Genomic DNA, 25,232 nt, shown 5'->3' with positions numbered 1-25,232 from the left:
TAATCTGACGATTATTTTCTTGATTAGTCAATTAGTTATTTAGTCTGTAAAATATCAGGAAATGGTGAAAAATGTTGATGTCATAGTTTCCCAGAGCCCAAGTTGACGTCCTCAAATGTCTTTTGTCCAGACCAACACAACCCAAAGAAGTCTAGTTTACTGTTACGGAGGACTAAATGAACCAGAAAATATTCACATTTCAGAGGATTTGGACTTTTTTTCTCAAAATGACTCAAACAATTAATAGATTATCAAAATAGCTGGCTATTTATTTTCTGCGGATCGACTAATTGAATAATGGACTAATCGTTGCAGCTCTAGTGTTCACATATATCTATATGTTGGTTTGAATAGCAGTGGTACAGTAACTAAGTACATTTACTCAAGTACTATACTTAAGATACTTGCACCTTACTTAAATATTTCCATTTGATGCTACTTTATACTTCCACACCACTACAGTTCAGAGGGAAATATTGTACTTTCTACCCCACTACATTTATTTAACAGTTTTAGTTACTTTTCAGATGAAGATTTGACACAATGGCTAATATAACTAACTAAACTTTTAAAATACAACACATTGTTAAAGATTAAATCAGTGGAAACAGATTTGTGTATCAGAACTTTGTTTTTTCTTCTTTCCTCTCGCATTAATCATCTCACGACCCCTCAGATTTATCTGGTGACCCTTTGGAGGGCCACGACCCCTAGGTTGGGAACCACTGGACTAAACTAGCTAACTGTATTTAAAGTAGTTGAAACTAGCTCCACCTCCAGCAGCTACAACAGTAACATGCTGCTCTAACACTGATACTTCAGTATTAATGATCTAATGATGTCATATATAATAATATATCAGTCAGTGGGACAAAACAAGTACTTTTACTTTAATACTTAAAGCACATTTTGCTGCTAATACTTATGTACTTTTACTAAAGTAGGCTGTTCCATGCAGGATTTTTACTTGTAATGGAGTATTTTTACATTACTGTATAGGTACCTTAATTTCCCTTTTTGACTAATAAAGTAGCTACTCTATCTCTCTCTCTATCTATCTATCTATCTATCTATCTATCTATCTATCTATCTATCTATCTATCTATCTATCTATCTATCTATCAAAAGTAAAGGATATGAATATTTCTTCCACCACTGTTGAATAGTGCTTGTCTGCACAACAGGAATGAAATAATGAATTTACTCTGACCCTCAAATGTTAGTCTTCAGCATTCAAGTTAAAGGGAAACAGGCCCTGGATAAATGTATAGACCCAGCAAACAACAGGAATATTTAGCTGATGATTAGGAACAGAACTGGTTTTCTAAATTAAGTTTATTCTGCACTTACTCTCATCGTCAAGCCTCTGTTTATTTCCTGAAATGCAAAAATTTAAAAGATGTGAGTGATTGAGCAGTCAAGCTTATTACCAGTAAAAGCTCTGACTTTCACTTCCGCTTGCGCACACACACACACACACACACACACACACACACAGTGGTTTCCACACTTGGGTAGACAGGTAACAAACATTTAGACATCCATAATTAAAAGTCAACAGTGTGCTGCAAACAGCTATTGAGAGGAAGTCTGTGTTTATGCTAATGCCTTGTCAGACAGAGAGGCCAGCGACTCTCTGACACCATCTATTAATAATGAGACAAGATCGCAGAAATGCACCAAGTATGAACCAAACAATGCTGCCTCTGGCAAACAATGAGACCTGACAGGAGGCTGAGTGAGTGCTATGAAATCGGGCTGCATGTGCACGTAGTCTTTGGAGGGAGCGGAGTGTATGAATGGATTTGTTTGTTTATTGATGTTTGTGTTTTGTGTTTGTCTCACAGCAGTGGTCTTGTCTGGCCTGTTTGCAAACACGCTTGTACACAAATGGCGACAAGCCTCCAGGAACGTTGGGGCAACAGGGAGAGAGAGAGAGAGAGAGAGAGAAGCCTGCCAGGGGATGCTGAGGCACATGGGACATCCACAAAAGGCAAACTAAAGCATACTGTTTATGATTTCTGAGCAATACAGTATGTGTCACTTAAATATGTTTGACTAATTTCAAATGTATTTTTATTAAGTCATTCTAGGCGGGACATCTGTTAATCTTTAATAAAATGGTTATCAGCCTGGGGGTCAGGACCGTTCAAGGGAATCAAGACAAATTTGGGGTCATCAGATATGTCTAGTCACACAAGGTTATGTGTATTGTGGATTTTATCAAAAGAAAATACCGCTACAAAACCTGATATTTTACAAGATTAAATTATATACTGAGGTTTGTATACTTTTAGGCCATTTAGACAACAGAATTGTATGTCTGATAACTGTCAATGAGGCTTTTGTGAATTGGAGCAGTAAGTCAAAAAATGGTAATTGTGAGAACTTGGACTCATGATCTGAGTTTTTTTTTTTAAACCTAGCTATGGCTGTAGAACCAGGCACAATAATGACCTAACAGTGTTCCTTTAGTCAAAACTGGGGGACCGCGAGGGCCCACAGCCAGTCTGTACAGTGAGCAAACACGCAGAGCGAAGTCCTGCTGGTAGTGATATCATTATGCTGCATGTCCTGTCCGGACAAGGGGACCGGAGTGAGGTCAGGGGGTATGGGGTGTAATCTCTTGATTGAATAGGCTTGTGTGTGTCTTCCAGTCTTTTGCTGGTTGTGTTTCTTTGTGTGTATGTGTGTGTGTATGTGTGTGTGTGTGGAGGATTAGCGTGCCTCTCCAGTCCTCTGGCTGTAATCAGACGGGACACTGGCTCCATGACGGCCCACAACCCCCACCACCACCCACTGCGGGAGCGCCTCTATCCCTTTCACCCTGTCATGTGTGTTTGGCTGCCAGTCTTGGGACCATGGCGATATGTTAGGAGTTAAAACAATTAATCTTGCTCACATCACAGTGTCCTTTTTTTAAAAAAAAAATTAGAAAGAGAGAGTGACAGGAAAATCAGGGGGATAAATATCTTCAGTTGGACCCAAACATGGGACATCATTGCCAGACTGTTGGGCCAACAGGATACCCTACAACTATTTTTTTTGCGATGTTTGCATGTTCGTTTCTCTCAGTGAGATCAGCTGTCTTTAAAAGTGGCACTGAGCTCTTGATCTGGTCTAAAAGTGAGAGTCCAGCATGAGAGGGAAAGATAAGGCAGCTCCATCAGGCTGAGGGTTCGGGGGGCCCTCAGATAAACAGCCAGCACTGATCAGGTTAGTCTGAGCCCTCTGACCCTGGACTGGCCTGTCTGCTGTTAGTTTGACCCTTAACCTCTCCCTTTGTCTTTCAGACGTAACATGCAGGACAACCCAAGCACACACCCCACCCTACACACCCACACACCCACCCACACACACACACAGACACACACATACTCTTACTTGGCCTCTTATCCTTGACAGCCCTTATGCTCATATTAAGATCTACTTCAGTGATTTCAGGGCTGTTTCAGCCATAAACTCTCATTTAGGGGGAAATTAGCTTTGGTCTGAGTCTTGTTACTATACCGTGCTTAACAGCATTAGCCCATTCTTGTGGCTTTTAAATAACAGCAAGGATGGATAGTACCATTCAAATAAACCTTCCCTGCCATCCTACTTTGTTGCACCATATGTGATGGCTAAGCATTCATTGTCTAACATTATTGTACTGCCATTGTGCTGTCCTCTTAGTCCCATACAGTGCTTCTAATTACAGATACTTATGGCTCACAAATATATTAACAAATGTTGGTTTTATCCATTCATCAACCCATTTTGGAACGAGTCCCTCTACACTTTCCAAATCCACTTGGTCTTATCAGGCTCTCAAAACAGCAAACACTCACCTGGACAAGCTTTGTTACTATGTTTTGTAAAGTTTCAGGAAAGCCATTGAAGAAAAAAAGCCCCTGCAGACTCAGATTTTGAAACATGAAAACTGCATGTGTCCGAGTGTGCAGAAACTCTTTCTATTCTCCAGCGTATCGGCTGTTTTAGTAGCGCTATGCCAGTCAGGAAGGACTAAGCTGTCCCCCTTTACTGCCACAGAGATGGAGCACCATCAGCCCGATAGAGACGAACCATAATCAGCTTTTACCAATTACACTCCATCTCAGACCACTTATTCCACACAAAATGACATCACTAATGCTGGACATCACACAAGTGCCTCTCAGTGTCCTGCAAGAGACTCCAAATACACATTTATGTATTCAAACCAATAGTTCAGACTGTAATTAAATGAGCATCAAATAGGTCTTTTAAAAAAGCTTATTTTGCAAAAGAAATGGTTCTGCGTAGCCGGGCAGTAGATTTAACATACAGTATAGCCTTTTGTCCGAGAGAACAACCTCAGCAACCCTCACAACATGAAAATTCAGGTCTGCAGGCTAAATGAGTGACATTTAAAAATGTCAGTCTTTCTTTCTCTCTTGTGTAAATGTGAAGTCTCAACTGTGCACATAACAAAAAAAAAACAGTAGCCTAGGTGTCTGTTCTCTGTGCCTGTTATAAACCATCACGCAATTTGGAAAGGATGAGAAAAGGAGAATATGCAGAAGGCAGGAGGAGGGTGAGTGGTGTGTGTGTGTGTGTGTGTGTCAGGGAGATAACGATAAGCACCACTTAAGCTCTTTGATCACGAAGGTTCATCAATCTACTGTCCAACCAGTGTGTCTGAGAAAGTCCTCCACTGATGGATTAGGGTCCTTTACACACACACATACACACTCACTGTGTTTAATATTACTTTACCCAAAGCTTTATTTTCCCAACTAACTCTCAGCCATACAGAGGTCATCACCGAACTCTGTTACTGTACAAGCAAGTATGAAGTGATGCAATTCATCTTTCAGAGCTGGAGGCCCCTTGAGACCTCACTCTAACCCCCCCTCCCCTCCTCGTCCTGGCTAGAGTTTGTCTGGAGACAAAGGGTTAAGGAGGAACAGACCCTCTGAAGAGTTGCCTGCTTAACCTCCGACCTCACGGTGTGTGAGAGAGAGGGAGAGAAAGGAAGAAAGAGAAAAAAGACAAGGGGAGAGAGGGGCAGACTTCTAACAGTGTAATTAAATGTAAATACACTGGATTAGAAGTTAAATGATTTAACAACCTTTGCAAATAAATTACATTACGTTCGCTTTTCTATCAGTGTGGGTGTGTTGTAAACTCTGAGCAGGTGTAACTTTGCTGTGAGAGACACAGAACCATATTGGGAGGGAGGAGGTCTGGCGTGTGTATGTGTGTCCAGGGGAATGGCGGTTTGGTTTGGAGGAAAAGGGGGGGGCGACCACCACTAACACACCCCCACCTTTCTTTGTCCCATATCCCGGCAGACCCCTCCCTTCTCTGGGCAGCAGGTTGTCAGTGAGGGGGTCCAGCTGGTGGAGACTGGAGATGCCAAACAAGCTGTCAGAGATAAGAAGAGGCGGACGAGGTATGCGTAGCACCCCAGCACCCACACCACTCTGGAGGGGGTTTGTTGCTGAGTGGATGACTTGGGTGGGTTACAGACACAGAGGTAGCAGCCTAATACACGCGGTTACACTTTAAACAATACTCTACAGTGTTGTATGGGATTGCTGGACGCTTTCTGTTTGGGAAAGGTCGCAGACTTCCACGGTCATCAGGTCCTTCATATTGATACATGCATTGAAACTGATAAACTGCACTGCACTTAAAAGAGTTTCCACTCCCGAGGTGCTGAGCGTACTTTAAATAACCCTCTGGGAATGTTAATAGTTCGTATGTGCCGTGTTCGTTGTCTAATCACAAAGAACACAACAACCAACTGACTTACGCAAAAATTCTCTAAAATTTATTCCATTTCTGTATATAAATCTGTCTTTATTTCCATAGAACAGAAAATTTAGTTTTGTTTACCACAACTATTTATCACCACTTGGAAATGGAGGATGAATCAAACCTTCAAAGAGAAACAAATATCTCTGAACAATACCGTCTTGTCTCACAAGTTTACAACAAACTAATCTTTACAAATCTAGAGTAATAAATACTATTAGCAGGAACAATGCTATAAAACACAAACATTTTCCCAAAAGAGAGAGCTCTTTACGTCTCACTGTCACACACACACGCGCGCACACACACACACACACACAAATCAAATACATATTAAGGAATGATGAGGATCTGCTCTCTGCATTCTGACAGACTGTTAGAGCAACTTCTCACATGTTACTGCATTTAAAACACCTGGGCAAAAATATAACAAAACTGCTTCATTACAAAAAAATAAACCAAAATCTCAGTTTGCCTCTATTTTGCACAAAAAGTCACAATTGTCTCTTTACATTTAATGAAAGGAGGAAAATAATGCTACCCAAATCTGAAGGGAAATTTACTCAATCCAATCTAGTCAAAGCAATTAATGGAGTAATGATGTGTGGATATGACAAGGACCAATGTAAATTCAAAATAAAGACACTAACACAGTTTTTTACGATTGCTTTCACGCTAAAATGAAAAATAACACACAGTTAGTGAAACCTGACGCACAAGGAGCGAAACCTCAGCCCAGATCTGCGCAACATTTTCAGCCTCACACTTTTTGCAAAACACTAAACACACTTCTCTACGTTAGACACAGAAATCTAACATGATGTCACTTCTTGCCTCTCAAAATACCACACCTATGAACCAATCGATCAAGCATGGCGGTCAGGTGTACAGACGCGTGCTTAGTGGTAAACTCACCAATCAGATGAAAGCACTACAAAAAAAGCAACAGGTGAGAGTGCCTGTCTTCAACCAAAATGGAAGGCAATGTTGCAGTACAAGGACGAGGAAGAGGGAGAGTGAGGATGAAAACGAAGAAGAGGAGGACCAAATTTATCAGATGACATTCGAGCAACATTGGTCAACCATGTTGTGTGTAGTGTTTTGACAAAATGAGCCCACTTTTAAAAAAAATACGCTTAAGCAATCGTAAAAAACTGCAACATTATCACATTTACAGCACTGTATTTCTTTGCTGAGCAATCCTCACATGTCAGGGAGCAATGATGGACTCATGAATAATTCAGAAACAAACAAAAAATGGGCCAACGCATGCACACATAAACCACGTTGAACTCCAGCTCTGACTGGTCAGCTGGGGATAACAGAGAGGCACATGCTCATTTGTCGGCTCTCAGTCAATGGAGTGAGCTGATTGGTCGGCTGGGGGTGACTAAGAGGACAGCGGTGACAGCTGTGTGACGCTGATGTTGTGCATTTACCCAGAATGCAGTGGAAACAGTGTTTACAGGTCTTTCAGCCTGTAGTGTGGTCTAAACAAACTGTTTATCTCTATGGTGCAGCGCCTGCAGCTACTTCTGCCTGTCTCATTGGAAATTAACTCATAGCTTTCTTGAGCTGAGCTGACACAGGCTTTACATACCAACACACACACACACACACACACACACACACACACACACACACACACACACACACACAGACAGCTCATGCCTTTTCTCCTTCACTGAGACTGAGCATGGAGCTCTGCTTTGCTCCACTAAAGAGAATAAAAAAGGTCTCCCTCAGGCTCCGCTGAGAGCTGAGATTATTTTGGTCGGTAAGTGTTGTTGCCTGTCTGACAGTGGGTCACAATTTACATCCTTCACAATGTAGAGAGTGGGAGTCATTGAGAGAAAAAACAGCCTGGTTGTGTTCACGGTTTGGCCTTAACGGGGCTCACAGTGCAAACATTTGGATGACACCAGTCTTTGTGTTACGGAAAGACAATTAAGTACGTTGATGGTCATTGTGCTGCTCGGAAAGGATCACTTCTTCCTTTTTTCTCTCTTTTTTTTTTTTTTACATCTGGAGCTTCATGAAGTTTGTTTGTCCGAGTCCACTCTTTAACAACCCACTGCTCCATCCAGCACAGGGGAGAAACATGACAAACAGATGAGGCCTCTTTACACAGCACAAAATCACACTTTTCACAATTATGTTACAAAGGTAATATCATATTCAGTCCGTATGCAGTGCAGCATCTTTCAGAAAAGCTGAAAGAAGGGTCGTTGAATTTGAGACGAGGAATCTCTGTCCACTGATCAGTCTTTCAGGTATGCCCTCTGGTTCAGTTAGGAGGCTGCGCTCCACTCGGGGACCCCGCATCTGATGTGTGTGTGCGTCTCTAGTGTGTGGTAGAGAGGAGGAGACAGGTTGGGGGTGTAGCGAGGATACTCTCTGAGAGGTGGGCTGAGCTGCCTGCTGTGAATGTTTTGGGAGCTCTGAGCTGGAGGTCTGGAGCTCTGGCTCTGGTAGGGGTCGTGAGCGATGGGCTCTCCGAGCGGTGGAGAGCTCTGGTGGACTATAGCACTGAGCCGGGAGCCCTGAGGGCTGGAGCTGTAGGGAGGATGAGGGGTATAGGGTGGGTAGGGTTCCATGGGGGTCATGGCAGAGGGGAGCGGGCAGGTGTATGACCAGGATGCACAGTTTAGTTCATCCAGTCTGGGCTCTGAGCCAGCAAACATGCACGCCTGACGCTGTCCCATGTCTGAGCTGTAGGGGGAGTCAGTGAGACCCAGGGCTGGGTTGTTGGATAGACTGGGTGGTGGAGGAGGAGGGTAGGAGGAGGGGTGATAGTAAGACTCGCCCTCACTTGGTGAGCCACAAGTGAAGGGTTTCTTGTAAGGGTGCTGGCGGTTTCCTGGAGAACAGTTTTCCTCCACTACAGAGACACAGAGAGAAAATATTGTGGTGATTTCCATTCAACGTTATGACAAGTGAGAACTGGGAAAGTTTCTGCTTCCTATTTAGACAAGTTCACATAGCTGAGCTGAGAACAAAATGTACACATGAAAGTAGGTTGCATTTGTTTTGCTGCTTTTAGACAATCTATTACATTAACTACGGTAAAAACATGAAGATCTAAAGTGCAGTTTATTCATAATGTTTGCCAGAAGAGCTTAATGGACTATACTGATTGTTAAGCATGTTTAATCCGATTATCCACTAGAGCTGCGTATCCAATCTTTATACTGTTTGGTACAAAGTTTCCACTGCGCAACATATCAAACTATCAAGTACCTAAAGTTGGCATTGATTGTCTGGCCAGATCCAAAGTCTTGTTTACTTATTCTTTGATTAGATAGTACTTTCAATCATAATTTAGCCAGTTTTAGGCAGTTCCTGAAAAGTTATAGCTGCTTGTATTTAGGCAACATTTAACATTTGAGAATTTTGGCTGTTTCTGTTAAATAAAAAAGGGGATTTGTAGACAAAAAAATATTCCCAAAATCAAGGTATTAAAGACAGAGTGTGCTCAAGACTCAACCTATAAGAATAAAAAAAAGTTATCAAAGTAGAAAAAGGCAGCACACCATGTACTGAAAGTGTGTTTGATTGCTTATTGCATTAGATTTACTAATTCACACTTATTTTTTCGGTAAAAAGCAGGTGAAAATGTGTGCAGCTATATTGTAGAAAAAGGGAGCACCCAATAAAAAAAATGTGCAAGAGAGCTGCTCTGAATGTGTTAAATTTATTCTAAAACAGGGATAGAGAGCAGTAATAAAAAATAATATCTGACCATTCTACAACAAACAAAAAGCCGATAGGGAGTCGAGGTTGTGTGGTCACTGAACTTGGGCTCCAGCTTGCTAACTCAATGAGTATTTCTATTCCAGCCTCATTTCAATGATTTATTTTCTGAGCTTCGACAAACCGACTGAACTTTGTTGAGCTCTCCCTCACCAGCAGGCTGCAGAAGTAGCTGCGCTGTAGTGTTTTTTTTTTCTCTGTTGATTAATGCGTCTGAATAAACCCATGAAGGTTGTGTAAATGACCACAGAAAAATGAATGATTCATTATTCATTTAAATGCAGCCTTTGAAAAATCAGAAGCTAATTGCACACACTTTGAAAAAACTTTGTCACAGCATAAATTAATGCAAATCGGTAAAGTTGATTTTCTACTTCCCAACCAGCTATTTGTTTCCATTTATTTTGCTGTAAACAACGAATTTGAGAGACTTAAAGCGTGAATTACGTCAAAATTATTTTTTTTGGTTACAAACAGTAATTACATGCCCATCATTATCCTTGAGGTAACATTTTAATGCAAATGACTAAAGTCACGTAATTTTCCCAAGCTGTTAATGCTTTGTCTTTGCTGTTGTTTTAGTTCATAAAATATAAATATTATAGCAACGTCACACAACCACAAGTTGGAAAAGTCATAGATGAGTGGTTTGAGTGCAGTAACATGATATTTTCTTTGCAGTTAACAACATAAATGTAGAGTTATGGGTGTGATAAGTCAGAACAGAATGATTTATAAAGTGCGCACATTAATTTCCAATATCAGTATTACAATTATTTAATCGATATTAAAATAAATAAATTGGCTACATCTGCACTCCTGTGTCAGGGCCATTTTTATTTCATAGCGTGAGAGCTGAGACTGTATTTCTCTTTCACACAGCTTCCTCCTACCTTTCCTCTTGGTGCAGTGGTAGACCTGCGGCGGCTGGCTGTGCTGCAGGTGAGGATGAGGCAGGGTGTAGTGGGCTGGAGGAGCGCTCAGCAGCTCCTGAGGACTGCTGCTGCTGTTCAAGCCGTTCTCACAGCTGTAGGGGGATGCGGCGGCTTCGGGGGAGCACCGCAGACCCTGAACCTCCCCACTGAAGGGACTCCCAGCGGAGCAAGTTCTTTGACGGACGGTGCTGCGAGGTACCACAGGGTAGTCCTTACTGGAACAGAAACAGAAAGGCCATGTGATATTACGGCCTCAGGTGTGCTGCTCATATCTGCCTACAGCTATTTTTCTGTTAGATTCAATTCTGCCTGGTTGTATTGTTTATGCTCCTGTTTTTTTCCCCCCCTTTTTCTTTCAAGTCTACTTAGCCGCTCTCCATCCTTTCAGCTCTGATCTCTCTCTGTACACACTGCCCTCTCGGTGAACTCTGTGGTATGTAGGGGACAGCGGGCCACATCTCCCTGACTCTTGCTGAGATCGTGACACACACAAGCAGACACATGCACGCACACACACAGTCGGTGCTGCAGTGAGATAATTTGCCCGCTCTAAAAATAAACATCCATCCATGTGTCACTTCAGATAGGCTCTTCTCCTCTCCTCTCTTCTCCTCTCCACCAACCACAGCAGCACAATAACACAGGGGTGCTGCATTTCACCCGTTCTCCCTTCTCTCTGCCCTGCCCACATTTCTACCTCCCCTCAGTAACAGCCTCTCCCATTGGCTTGCTAAAATCTCTAAACTGCCTGACACAACAGCACTTGAATGGAGATTAGTTCAGCACACAAATAGACACCATGTAGGGCCTTCAGCTGATCAGCAGTGACAGTCTGATAGACCAGCAGCAATGTGATATCATGCATCTATCAATGCAGCACAGGAACTGATGCTCGGTTGGGTTGTGTTCGTGCTGCATGTTCAGGGCGAAGTAACCTTCAGGTGACAATGGCTCACATGTCTTTATACCACTTGGCTCAGCTTAAACACACAAGCACACACTCACGTCTTAGACCATATGTACCCCATCATAACAGCCCTGCCCACAGGGGGAGAGAGACAAGAAAGAAGAGTACAATTTGTTTCTTATGAATGGTCACACACACACACACACAGACACACAGAGACACACACACAGACACACAGAGACTCACCCTTGTAGCTTGGCCATGCGGTGCAGCTCATTGTCGTCGCTGCCTCTGAAGCCTTTTGCAAAAGGATTATTCTCAATCTTCAACTGAGTAATCTGAGGATGAAACATAGAAAAGCTTTAAGTCAAACACAAGTATTACACCAAAGCACATTCACAGGCCGCAACAAAACGCTGTTTCATGCAACTACAGGCACAAAGGCATATTCAGTTTTATAGCTGTTCTTTTCATTGACTGAAAGTCAATAGTTTACTATTAGTCAGAGGCCCTGCAGATGTTAAAAGCCGCCTCGTTGAAGCTGTGGACGGCCAACATTCCTCAGCAGCTGACATTTCTAACGGAGCGGACAGTGTTCTCGCCAGCTGACACAGAATAAACTGTTTACCCAAACAGTCGCCAGGTTTAAGGATTTCAGGCCAAAGCTTTTAGAGGTCCAAAAGCTGGAAGCTTTGATGTTAAGTCTTCAAACTTTTCTCGGTGATGTCATGGAGGGAAACCTTCACGTTTTGACGGATTTCATTTGGTTAAAGACGGTGTCCGTCAAACAGCAGGCAAGTGGACTAGAGATCTGACACGAGTTCAGGTCTAAACAAACTTTGAAGTGTCTGATAATACTGATAGCCTCCAACAAACACCTGGTTCAGTGATTCTAATACAGGAATATTACAATTAGCATAAAGGTGTGACACCAACAGCATTTGTTGTATTATGACGGAACTATAACGTCTACGTCTTTTTTACACAATAACTAAATATAATATGAGTGTAAAAGCTCAGATTTACAATCATTTGTAATATTCTGAAAAACGAATTCAATGCTCACTTTATACTCCTGACTTTTGTTACTACTATTACTACTACAAATTAAAATAATTTAGTATTAAAATGTAAAATATATGTATTTATTATTATACACACACATGCACATATATATATATTAATATATGTATAATTAGATGTAAAAACCATTACATTTATCTACTATTATCATTAACAAATACTATACTGTTTATAAGCTACATTATATTTGATGCATATATCTACTATTATACATAAAAATGAAAGCTTCTTGACAGACTGAATACTCTCCATCTAATCTACACCTACCTCTATGTTCTCAAGTGAGTAAATTTCCAAAGAAGTATATAGCAGTGAAAAATGAAGAAATAAAACAATTGCAAAACTTTGCTCGCTCACTTATATAATTAATGATTTGTTACGAGAAATGTGATCAATTTGTGGGTTTTTCATGAAAACTCAATCAGCAGGGCGGCTTAAAAGCTTCAGCAATCTGTCTTTCTAGTACGCCAAGGAAACTGGAACAGCCAAGATCAAGGGAAAGAAACAGGTCATTACAGACCAACGCTCACACATGCTCTCTCTCACACACACGCACACACGCATATACGCACACACGCATATACGCACACACACAGGCAGGATAATTTATTTTTGGACATGTTTACAAATATAGATGCAGGACACATAAACAAAGAAGATGCAAATTGACTTTCTGGATATAAAATACAGACAGTAATACAAACAAAGAAGAAGAGTGTGTGTCTGTATGTTTCTCTCTCTCTCTCTCTCTCTCTCTCTCTCTCTCTCTCTCTATGTGTATGTGTGTGTGTGTGTGTGTGTGTAGTCTGACTGTGGACTATAACCAAAAGTAAACCTTCATACATTTATCTAAATGGTCACAAAGCTGAGAGAAGAACAGATTTGATTTTCACACATGAGACTTTGAGATTTCATTTCCATAATTATTCAAATGTTCAAAGACCTTTTTATTTTACTGTAATTTGTCTCATCCTTGAAAGAGATGTGGGTGGCGCTCTACTAACAGTTTTAAGTGTTTCGGTGTGTGTCCTGCCTGCTGTACCTTGTGGTTCTGGTAGGACGTCACGGCGATGAAGGCAGTCTCAGAGAAGACGTGGGTGCAGAAAGCTGTGTTTTTTGAGCCGAAGCCGTTGTTCTCGTCCGCCTTGACAATATGGAGACGAGGCTGGTATTTGTGCATGGAGTTGAGTATTATCTGTGCGGCGGGGGGGAGAGAGATTGAGAAGGTGAGGCTGACAGACCTGTCATGTTTCCACCAGCAGATGGGACCTGGACTGCGCTGGAGGCCAGGTGGAGGGTATAAACCCAACTAAAGTCAGACTTCCATGCACATTTCTAGGCTGACAGGAATTTTTACGACAGAGATTTGTACTGTACATGTTAGCAGGATCAAACTGATGTAGGTCAAGAAGTAAAACAAATTAATAATTGATTTTTGTTTATATAGCCTCCACGGCTGTAGCCAAGGTTTCTAAAAATACTGGTGTCATGAGTCATGCATGAATATTTAATAAAGGTTCTTGTAAGAAGGATTTATTTCTTAGTTTAGTTAGAAAAATTACTGAAAAAATGACTCATTGATGACTTATTTTCCAGACACATGTTTACACCAAGGTGTTATTTTTATGCACATGTTAGCATAAATTCATGTATAAAACCAAATCTACCACCTGAAAACAAAGTGATTAATGAAGTCAAGTCAATTTTTATTTGTATAGCCCAATATTTCAAAATTAATAATTTGCCTCATAGGGATTTTCAGTCTGTAGAGACAATAAACATCATTATACTCTTGATTCAAATAAGGAAAAAAACTCCCTTTAACAGGAAAAAAAACCTCTCCCAGGATGGACAGATATGGAATAGATGATGTGTATACATATTAGACCAATAACACAAAAATACAGAAATAAAGCATGAAAAACAGAGAGTTAGACATGGATTAGAGTATATTATAGCTGCACTGTTAATTTAATTGTATTAATAAATGGCATCAGTGACTCTTTCAACCACAACTAAATAATATACATAGACACCAAAGGATCTGACATATGAGGCCTAAATGTCAAAATATAATTCAGTGCAATCACTGATCATTCAAATTAAAAGTTACACATTGAAATGTGTATAAAGTTTAATATAATATATATAACTCAGATTTATTTTTTATTTATTAAAAGGGCTGTAACACTACTGTTTAAGGCTGTACATTTGGCTCGGGGACAAAATTGTCATAACTTTGTGCATTCAGAGCAGCCTGCCTGCAACTATTTCCCACGACACTGACAACTCCACGCACGCCCTTTTATAGGCGCGCACGCGGGCGCGAGCACGTTTGTTTATCCGGGAGGGGGGGGCTCGGTTTAATGCAGAGACGTGTCCGCCGGTGACATGCATTAGCTAATGCACTTCAGAGTCACTGAAATCATTACCTCTAATTTCAGGATTATGTTTTTGTGTTTGTTTTGTGAAACAATACGCGCTGCTGTTACTGTACAGCTGTTTGGGTAATTGTGGTCTTGAATGAGTCCTTGGTCTGATGTGGAGTCTCAAGTGTGGCCACATGATGATGATTTGTGCTGCTGTTGTGATGTCTGCTGAGTTATATTCAGGAGAGTGAGCTACATGTGCTGCCAGCTGAGCGCAGGACTGAATGGCTGTCTGCCTATCTGGACCTGTGACTTTACTTTGTGTAATCACTCTTCTTAAATTAAAAACATCACTCAGGGCTGTTTATTTAAAATACACACAATGTGCAGCTATTTGATACGACCAACAGACCAGTTTCATGGGGAGGTGTGTGATATGTGTCACTTCCATGGACGTATTGTCTTTTAAACGGCATTTTCATTTTCTATAACTAAAAATAATGTATTTAATAAATTCCAAACGCTCAGATTCATAATTAATTTCAAGCCAAAACAGGCCATGCACACATTTTCTTATTCTCTCTATGAAAACATAAACAAGCCACATCATCAAAAAGGCTGTTAAGAAGCAGGACTCACATGTCCAAAGGGGTCCAGGTGGTTGTTGGTGAGTTTGAGCTTCTGAAAGGAGACGAGCTGGCGGCTCCAATGCGCCCCGGTGGCGGGAGAGTCCGGATGGACGTAAAGCCTCCCGGGCATCGCGGGCTCTGCCTTCCCCGTTATCGACCTATAACGGAAAACGGTGAGACATTGACAATCAGTGGGTCACAGTGGTTTGTCTGGCGGCGCAGGAGGCCTGTGCTGCCGCCGCCGGCTGCAGAAGACCTATCTGGTGCTTTAATTAGACAAAATGCACCGTGTTTGTAGGCCTACTGAAGTTTACACAGACAGCCACATCTGGACACTGCATGGCTCAGTCTAACCAAATTAACCCCTCTGATATGAAGCTGCTGTTGTTTTGAGCAGGAGAGATGTTGTGAGATATCAACAAAGTCCACGAATGTCCAAAAAATGTTTACATTCAAACATCTAATATTTGGACTTTTGGGCCATTTTTTCCCCCCGTCTTCGCCGGTAGCTTAAGTGCAGACAAAAGGACTACATGATGTGGTGCATTAATATTTAATCAAAGTGTTAAAAGGCTACAGGTGGGAGTTTTTTTTAAATGCCGAAAATAACTAGTGTGGATTGTAATCTTATAATAACTGATATAGTCATAAGTTTTCAACTCCAAAAGGCTTTTAATCAATATTGATGAAATGTTGTAAAGTTGCATGTAGGCTGGCCTGCGTTTTGAGTCTGAAATGAGCAAAGGTCAAATGACGTGACCTGGAAAAAAAAAAAGTTAAAATAATATAAAATGACATGATACACTAGATGAGAGGAGCAATCAAAAACATAGAAACTTTATCTCTTTAAAAACGCCTTCAGGCTATCACCACTGCGCTCTGATCTGGGACTTTGTGTCACAGTCAGTTCCTCCACTGAGCTCTTGAACATTGTAATGGGCTCCAGACACTGTGATGCTCCGAAGAGGCAGAGCAGCATTGATGGAGAGTCGGTGGTCTACTCGGATTTTTTCCCCTCTCAGTTGAATGGGAGACTTTTTAATCCGGTCTATGCCGTCTGTCCGCCCGGTGAACCCTTCATACTCCGATTTAACCGGCGGGCAGACACAAGGGGGGGAAACACGGGGAACTAGGCCATCCCAGTCTGCAAGAAGGACCCGACCTTTACACGGTGCAGAGGCGGGAATGGAGCGCAGCATAAACTTACAACTCGTTTACCCAGATTTATATTTAGAGAGGTTTTTTTAGGCGGATGTATAAAATTAATTATGGCCTACATATCAACAGAGCAAGAGGGATCAAGATGGCAGCTAAATGTGTGAGGATGTGGAAAAATAATGCAGTAAAAAAAGAGTCTATTTATGGCTGTGTATGCATATCATTATATTCACCATTCATTGCCTGAACCAAGATGATAAAGTTAGAATTTAATAATCAATATATTTTGTTAAATCTGACCTATTGTGCAGACTCCAACACATTATTATATAGATTTATATTTGGTTGCATTACCCAATCAGACGTTTTTTTGCAGTAGTCTACTAAGTTTGATTATAAATATATAACAATTATAAATATACGAACCATTTGTTGTCTGCAAATTTATAGCGGTGATCATCCCCCGGAACTATGTCCATGAGCAGTATGTATTTGGTTTTTGGGTTCAGTCCTGTGACCTTCACCTTGTAACTGGGGAACATCCTCCTACAGGGAACACAATCAGGGAGGGAAATATCAATATTCCCTGAAAGATTTAAATGATAAGATACATGCAAGATAATAAAATGTAGACCATAGTGCATTCCTCTGAGATAAAACACTCCCCTGAGGCCTGATTGCACATACACACACACACACACACACTGCGCCTGTTTGGCTCAGAAATACTGATGCAAGCAGACCTACGATTAATAAAAATCATTCTCGTGTAACTCCGCACGTTTTAATGATGTGCGGTTATGGCTTCATAAAAGCATGAGGAGTGAAAATATACCTGGAAAGTCTATCTTATCAGCAAAATCTATTTTCTTTAGTCAACAGTGGATCATTTGATCTTCCTACCTTCCAGCTTTGGTGATGATCATTTCAGTTCCCACTTCATCAAACTTCGTCCAAAGTTCCCTGTCATGAAGGAAAACTTTGATTCCTTCCATCCCCTGCAGCAAAATATAAACACTGCGGATGAAGAAGTCCCTCTGTTGCCTAACGCACTTATATGTTTTTTTTTAAAAAAAATACATTTAACATGATTTGCATATTTAAAATAATGATTATGTGGTTTCTATATGGTAAATAAAACTATCCATATTTATTAAACAGTGAGGTGAATATTTCGTCTGCAGCTCTACAGTCAGAGATGCATCAATACATTCTTTGTGATGTAATTTCTGAAGTATAAAAACTGCAGAAACTGTTGAACTCAGACATCAGTAATGTAATAATTACATTATTTGACAGACAGTCTCTTTCTACCTGCTGACTGGACGCTGTCTGCGGAGAAACTGGAGAGTTTAAAGCGTAGCTTTGATTTTCCTGTTTGGTCTCTTTTGGGGAATCCATGCAGTCCGAGTCCGGACGCTCTGCAAGGCCGAACTGGTCCCCTCCGTTTGCCATGTCCCACTGACACACACACACACACACACACACACACACACACACACACACACACACACACACACACACACACACACACAAAGAGTGGGAGGTTGTCATTGAACATGTCATCTAAAAGGCCTGACGAAATGAATTGAAGCATGTTTGTTTACAGGCAAATAAAGCTTAGTTTCAACTCAACTCATATCTATGATAAAGAAAAAATATTTAATATTAAATTCATGCAATGAACAGGAACAAACATCGATGTTTAATTTATTTAAAAAAAAGACCAAAACAAAAAACAAAAAAACAAAAAAAAAAACACAAACTTGTTGAAAACTTCATATCTGGTGAAGAACTGTCGTGTTTTGAGATGAAATTTGTGTTGGAAAAAACAAATAATTTCTGCAAAAATAACAACAATAACAACATGTTACACTGCATTACAGTGACTTACAATGACTTACATTGTAACTGATCCAATAACCTAATTACAGGCTTGAACTTGAAAGCAGATTAAACGTTAATGAATTTGAACTCTCACATTGTTTTAGGATTTGTCACTTGGTCATGCGTGCATATTCACGTAATATAGTTCATACTTTATTATAGCTTCAGTGGTCAAGTTAATGTTCATATTTCAGCTTTAATGCTTGATAACTGCAGCTTTAAATTCCGCAACTGTGTTAGAAACTGAATTGTATGTTAAAATAGCACCCTGTTTAAAAACGGAAGTAACTCTAAACTATTACTGACATCAAATAAGCTACCCACAGCCTGTATCTGGCATGTGAGTGTGTGTGTGTGTGTGTGAGAGAGAGAGAGAGAGAGTGTGTGTGTGTGTGTGTGTGTTTTGGATGGTCTCTCTAAGGGCCTTTACCTCAAACGCTCTGCTCTGCTCTCCCTGCAGAAAACATGCTCATCCTACTCCTGCGCGCTCTGCAGGCTCCTCGCGTATTTTTTGTGAAGTTGCTTTAAATTCCTATTGTTATTATTATTATTGCTATTATTATTATTGTTATTATTATTATTATTAGTTTCCAAAAATCCAACAGTCCAAATGTTTCGGTATCGGCTCCTCAAAAATCCACCGTGTTCCCTGTGCAGCTCTGATACATCAGCGGGTTGTTCAGAGCTCCGCTGTCCGTCTCTCTGCGCTCGCACCGCGGCTCCTCCGCTCCGCTGCCTCCCGTCTGCAGCGGAGGCCTGAGATCCGTTTAAAGCGGCGATATAATTTCTTCCTCGTTTACGTCGCTCCGCTCCGTATCGCCCTCACAGACTCGGTGCCAACCCTGATCTGAACCCCCGCTCATCTGCTCCTTCATTAGCCTACAAATGGAGTCAAGTCCGCCTCGGATCTAGTGCCCTCCCCCTTGCTGCCTCCCCTGCGCTCCCATAGGTCCGCACGGTGCATCGGTATCTGCAGCTCAAATCATAGCCGTGACACTGGCCAATCATACACACACACACACACACACACACACACACACACACACACACACACACACACACACACACACACACAAAGCATTAGCCTATTATTAATATTATTATAATTTCAATCTCTGTCTATTTGTCTCTGCAGCATTAATCCTGGTTCTTGGTTCAACTGCTGGTTGACCATTTCACCTCAAAATCATCTGGATAATCCAACTGTTTTGATTTAACAGCGAAACCTGTTGTTTTTTTTAAGCAAACAATATTTTAAATTAACACTGAATAAACTATTTGACCACTGATGTGTGAGGAAGACGACTGTAGGTCAAATTAGGATGAGAAAGAGAAAGAGAAACATTGTTTTGCGCGGATTTTGCGGAACATCTCCAATCGCACATACTGAGCGAGGATGGCAAACAGGCGGATGACAGAATTTATTTCTACTGCTGTCCTATAAAGCAGTGAAATTTTAATAGCAGGCTATCAATTCATTGAAGTGTCCTTTACGCAAATGTAACGTAGCGACACTAACAACCTAGAACATGAGGCGGATTTGGTTTGTGCTTTTTTCCTAAAAGCACGATACAAACCCACAGGCCTAATCTCATACGAGATACACTCATACATGATCTGATAGTAGATTATAGATTCAGGCGCAGGTGGCAGCAGCGGGTTCACGCCAGCGCGCATCACTTTGACTGGATTACTGTAGATCCTGATAACCGGAGGCATCCGGAGTTGAGAGTTGAAGGGGTGAGTGAGAGGTCAACATGCAGGATCCCTCCGTTACCCGCTTTTACCGAGCCGTGCCTTCTCAACGTAAGGCTTCTTTATATAGGATGACCACAATGAGTTCAGACTGTGTTTGGAGAGATTTACGCATTAGGGGCCTTTCTCTGTGTAATGTGAGTCTAAAGTATCCGAGCTGTTGACTATATTTCTGTTATAACGGCTTCTGTAAAGACACATGGCGGGTGTAGATGGTCTGAAATAGCTGAAAATACTGTAGCACATAGATTATTGATATGTTGAATTTGATTATAGATAAAAACCGAAGTAGCTACTGTATTAAATATGAAATATGAAAATATGTACAATATTAAATATCCTCAGTTATTATAAAAAGCCATTAAATGAGTCGATCAGAGCACGTGGACATGTTCACGTTTTGCTGTCAGTTTTCCCAAAATTACCTTAAATATCTTTGTTGCTCATTCATTATATCTGTTTACAGATGAGTTTTGAGTCAGTTCAGAGTTTAATGATTTGAGTTAGAGCGAGTTAAACGAAAGCAAACAGACTCTGCAGGTCGAAATACTTTGTTAAATATTAGCCATTTTTTATATGAAGAAAGACTTCTTTGCATAAAAACCCGTAGCCTAATTATAGAAAAAGCTGCCTGAAGAAAAAGCACCACCAGCAGGCTTAATTACCTTAAAGTGCTCAAAAGTAACTTTTACCAAATACTCTAAAATGTTCTTTAAGAGTAGGCTAATTATTAATTTACTAGCCTACATAATTCATCTCTAACGAGCAGAGCAAACACACTTAAACTCGCTTTAGTAGATATTTTATATCATTCAGAAATAAGTAAAATATAATTATATTTATTAGGATTTATGTAAAAACAAAATATTATTTATTAAAATATCAGTGATCATGTTGCCTCCTCTCGTGACTCTTCAGTCAAAATTAGGTTTATTTAGCCTTTATGACGCTGCAGTCCGTTAATTGACGTTATTATATAAAATAAAGTTAAAGAGACATTTTAATTGTATGTTCCTGAGAAATATTTCAATGCAGTTTCATTAAATACAATATTTACATTTTTTAAGTTGTATCCATCACCTTCATTGCACGTTTTCATTAAACAACCGAAAATAAACAATCAGTCTAATTAGTTTTTGACTTCTTTGTTCTGTCGTTGTTTAAACACGCAAAAAAGTTTAAATCTAGGAATCAAAACCGAAAAATAACTGATCAATTTTATGGACTAATCTCTGTTATTTGTTTTGATTTAGAACTTTATGTTTGTTGCCCACTTGATCATTGACATATTTGCGCAAATGATATAATTTCCTCATTTGTGCTCAAAAACAACAAAATACACTGAAAACAGAAGCTTTTTTTTTTTTTCTTTTTTTAAAAAAAGTAATTATTCAGATATTCTGTCAGCCGTTCAGTACAGAGGAAAAACATGTGTTTATATTTTAAAAAATATATTGAAATTAAAATATATAATAAACTTCCTTAACTGTGTTGTAAATTAATTTCTTAATATGCCAGAAACGTTATTTAACTGTTTCATTACGTCATATTTAATTTCTCAACTCAACTTTATTCAAATAACATCCTTCACACAAACATGCAGCTCAAAGTGCTTCAAACAGCAAGATTAGAAAAAACATAAACAAAAATAAATAAAAGCAAAATAGACAATAATAAATAACATAAGATAATGTAAGACTTAAAATTACAACAGTAAAACAATAAAGTTTAAAAAACAGAATAAAAGTCAATAAAGCAAACACCAGGGATAAAATGATATAAAAAACAATGATTAAAACTTAAAAGCTAAAGCTACAACATGACTCCAAATTCAAATTTCCTTGAATATATTTGAAAAATCTCCCTTTTTTCTGTCTTTCTAACCCCAAACTTTTAGACTAACACACACTTTCAAGCTGCAAACTACAGTCAGTGATCAGGATCTAATCACCCAAATCTTAAGATACTGAATGTAGGCTAATTTTCAAACTGCTTTTTCTAGACTGAAACTCTCACATGCTCGGAGCCCTCAGTTGTCTGGCCTGTGAGGAAGAAGAGAAGTGAGAGGCGAAGCTTTCAATAATACCTGAAATGAGGTGGTGCTGGTGGCGGCTGGACGGCTCATTATTGTCCCATCCTGGCTTCAGCTGACTGGATCCTCTGTTCTCTGTCTGGAGGAAGTGGTGAAGGGGTCCCAGACCTCCTGCACTCAGCAGGTCTGTCTCACACACCTTCAGCTCGGCCAGAGCGAGTGTGTGTGCGTGTGTGTGTGTGCGTGTGTGTGTGTGTGTGGCGTTAGAGGGCAAGGTCAACCCATTTCTCTGCAAACAATCACATCACACAGGGCAAAATACATTCCAACCCTCCCCTCCGCCTCCAGTTTGTAAGGTGGTCTGATGTGGGAACAGCAGAGGGTGGGGGTCTGGCAGCGGTCCAGACGGGGCCTCCGAGTCCAGATGAAGGAAAACCTGCTCCACATTAATATGACTTCATATTACACATGTTACACGCACACATGACTCTGCTCTCCACAGGCTTAGTTAAATGTTTTGCTCCTCTTTAAAGAAAAATCTCACTCGCTGCAAACGAGATGAGATCACTTAGTGGTTCGGTGGCACATGACGAGGTTTACATATGAGACATATTAGAGGTAGGAGACCTCTTAAAAACTCAACACAAATAACATTATCCTGTCATTTTGACATTGAAAGGAGTTATCAGCTTCATCGATGTTCTTTCCAACAGTCAACACACTGATCAAATGTTTGCGGTCAACTTATTAACAGCATTTCCAGAAATCCTCCTTTTGCAGAAGTGACTCAGTCACAATAATGAGATCATAGCTCTTAAAGGAAAGATTCACATTTTTTCAAGTCTGTCCTAAAACAGCAGTCAGGTGTGTTAAAATGTATGTAAAAGTTTACTTGAAGCCAAAATGAAGCCTCAGTCGTCCAAATTAGTCAAATCAAGTTGACATTTTTCAAAGTTACTTTCTTTTTGTTGTTGAATTCCTTCTTTGTTATGATCCTTCCACTGCAGCTGAACAGGAAAACACTGTCCGTCGAGACACAAAGAGAGATTTTTTTTTTATTAAAAAGACTGTAACTGTGGAAGATATCTGCTTTATTTGACTGACTCAGATGGCTGAAGACTCATATTATCTTCAGGTAAACTTTTAAATGCATTTTTGCTCAAAGGGAGGACTGTGGATTTAAAAGTTCTGCAGAATTTCTCCCCAAAACTGTTTCATCTGTCTGTGTCTCGAACATCAGAATTTTTCCCTCCTTACTCGCCTCATTATGGAGAGAAATAAATGTTTCTGCATTTGTCATTAATCTTCTGTAAAGAAGCTGTCTGATCATCATGATACATCAAACATCCTCTCAAGCTAATGAGGATGTTAATTAGTCTGATCACTGCTTTAATTAGCAAATGATTCATTCAGTGCAACAATACATGTTTTTACAAAACGTCACATTAATATGAAACATCACATTCACTTATATTGTGAGCACATTTGGAGGAGATCTTCCAATCAGCAGTATGAACAGGAGGAATGATTACAGCAAACACCTGACTGTTGTTAATTGTAAAGACTTTATAAATTATATAACCTCTTAACTAACTAACTAACTTGTACCTAATCCTCTTGTTTTTTTGCTCACTAAGTGTAAATGTTCTGTAATTTTGGCCTGATACAGTATAAATCTTTAACCCCTAAATGTTATTACTGTTGGGATTTTTATTTATGAGGTGACATAATATAGATACACAAAACTGCAAAAGTGTCAAAATCAATCAGTCTTTTTTTCATTGTTTAGTAGCTGACTGATGAGATGTTTTATTATTGTCATGCTTTGATATTGTGATTGAAGTCAAATGTCTTTATTGTTTCATTTGGTTTTGAAGTGAGTGTCTGTAAGAGGAAGACTACTCTGCACCTTCAGCTGCATGCATGGCCCTCATATAATGTCTCCTCACAATCAACAGTGCGGTGAATGAAGTGTGGAGTCTTGCAGCTCCCTCTAGTGGGTTTCTTCTGCAAACAGGGAAACAACAGATGAACAGCGGAGAGCAAAGAAATCAATGTGACAAAGTCCAAAAGAAACAAACAGAACACACTCTACGTCACTCTCTTCATCATACACACAAAACAGTCCTTCACCAATCCAGTGTACAAGCAACAAAACACAACCATCTGGCTATAGAGCTCCAGGAGAGTAAAATCACCAGAGTGTAATGACATCAGAAACATGCAGAGACACACAGAGAGAGAGAGAGAGCAGTCTGCTTGTGGGGTCATTCATGTGGGAACATTAACATTTAGGGGAGCAGTGTGTCTGTCTGCCCTCAGAGATGCCCGTCACTCACAGGCGTCAAACTGAAGTGTGACGTGACCTTTATGTTTGCACAGACACACACAGACAAGAAATTAAACCTCGAAGGCTTGTAGTGTTTTTGCCTTATTTTATTTATTTTTTATTGCTTCATTGTTTCTCAGAAACAAAAGTTACAAGTTACAAAGAGAGAGGGTACCAAAGCTTTGCAAATTAGTGGGTTTTTATCTGTACAAAAGTATGACATTTGGAGTTTGTTTTATAGAGAAAAGCTCATCTCCCATTCTGCTCATTGTTTCTTCTCTTCTTAACCTAACAACACCAAACTTTCACCTCTCTTCATCCAAACTGATCCAGCCACACGTTTCTGCTTGGATTTTTTCTCAGTACCTAGAGGAGCTCTGTCTTTAACAGACTGAAAACTAATTTCAACACAGCTGACATTTCACAGGCACTCAGGGCCTTTTTTACATACCGACACAATTTAAACTGTTCTGTGGAGACATTTTACTCTCGCTGGTCCTGCAGCCACACAGCTGCAAAGAGGGAAGTGGACAGAGGTCAGGACAGGGTTTGAGGCGTTTTACCTAATGGACCTTTGCACTGGACGTGTGAAACACTTCACTTATCACAACCTC

General features: G+C 40.2%; 1 protein-coding gene and 1 long non-coding RNA gene across 3 annotated transcripts; one reads left to right on the top strand and one right to left on the bottom strand.

The window, feature by feature from the left end:
- Positions 1-281: 281 nt before the first annotated feature.
- On the top strand, positions 282-10,548 carry LOC137196261 (uncharacterized). The gene is made up of 2 exons (XR_010931235.1): positions 282-5,416; positions 10,417-10,548. It is a non-coding gene; the product is annotated as an uncharacterized lncRNA (long non-coding RNA).
- On the bottom strand, positions 6,276-24,038 carry tbx5b (T-box transcription factor 5b). 2 transcript variants are annotated; one of them, XM_067609080.1, is made up of 9 exons: positions 22,344-24,038; positions 17,930-18,076; positions 17,519-17,613; positions 17,042-17,161; positions 15,468-15,615; positions 13,502-13,654; positions 11,623-11,714; positions 10,428-10,684; positions 6,276-8,662 (listed from the first exon to the last, which is right to left on the bottom strand). In XM_067609080.1, exons 1-9 carry the CDS (start codon positions 22,380-22,382, stop codon positions 8,073-8,075), a joined length of 1,641 nt encoding a protein of 546 aa, XP_067465181.1. In that variant the 5' UTR covers positions 22,383-24,038; the 3' UTR covers positions 6,276-8,072. The 2 variants fall into 2 exon arrangements, with proteins under 2 accessions (XP_067465181.1, XP_067465184.1); XM_067609083.1 differs by lacking the exon at positions 22,344-24,038 and adding an exon at positions 18,933-19,422.
- Positions 24,039-25,232: the final 1,194 nt, after the last annotated feature.

The sequence above is a fragment of the Thunnus thynnus genome, chromosome 2, assembly GCF_963924715.1.
Source record: "Thunnus thynnus chromosome 2, fThuThy2.1, whole genome shotgun sequence".
Lineage (NCBI taxonomy): Eukaryota > Metazoa > Chordata > Actinopteri > Scombriformes > Scombridae > Thunnus > Thunnus thynnus.
This window is presented reverse-complemented; position numbering and strand designations above follow the sequence as displayed.

Coding starts and splice junctions, on each gene's coding strand:
- tbx5b (XM_067609080.1), bottom strand. CDS start 22,382: ATGAGCCGTCCAGCCGCCACCAGCACCACCTCATTTCAG. Junction 15,616..17,041: donor AAATTTGCAGACAACAAATG/GTTCGTATATTT, acceptor TTTCCGTTATAG/GTCGATAACGGGGAAGGCAG. Junction 8,663..10,427: donor CCACTGCACCAAGAGGAAAG/GTAGGAGGAAGC, acceptor GTGTCTCTGTAG/TGGAGGAAAACTGTTCTCCA.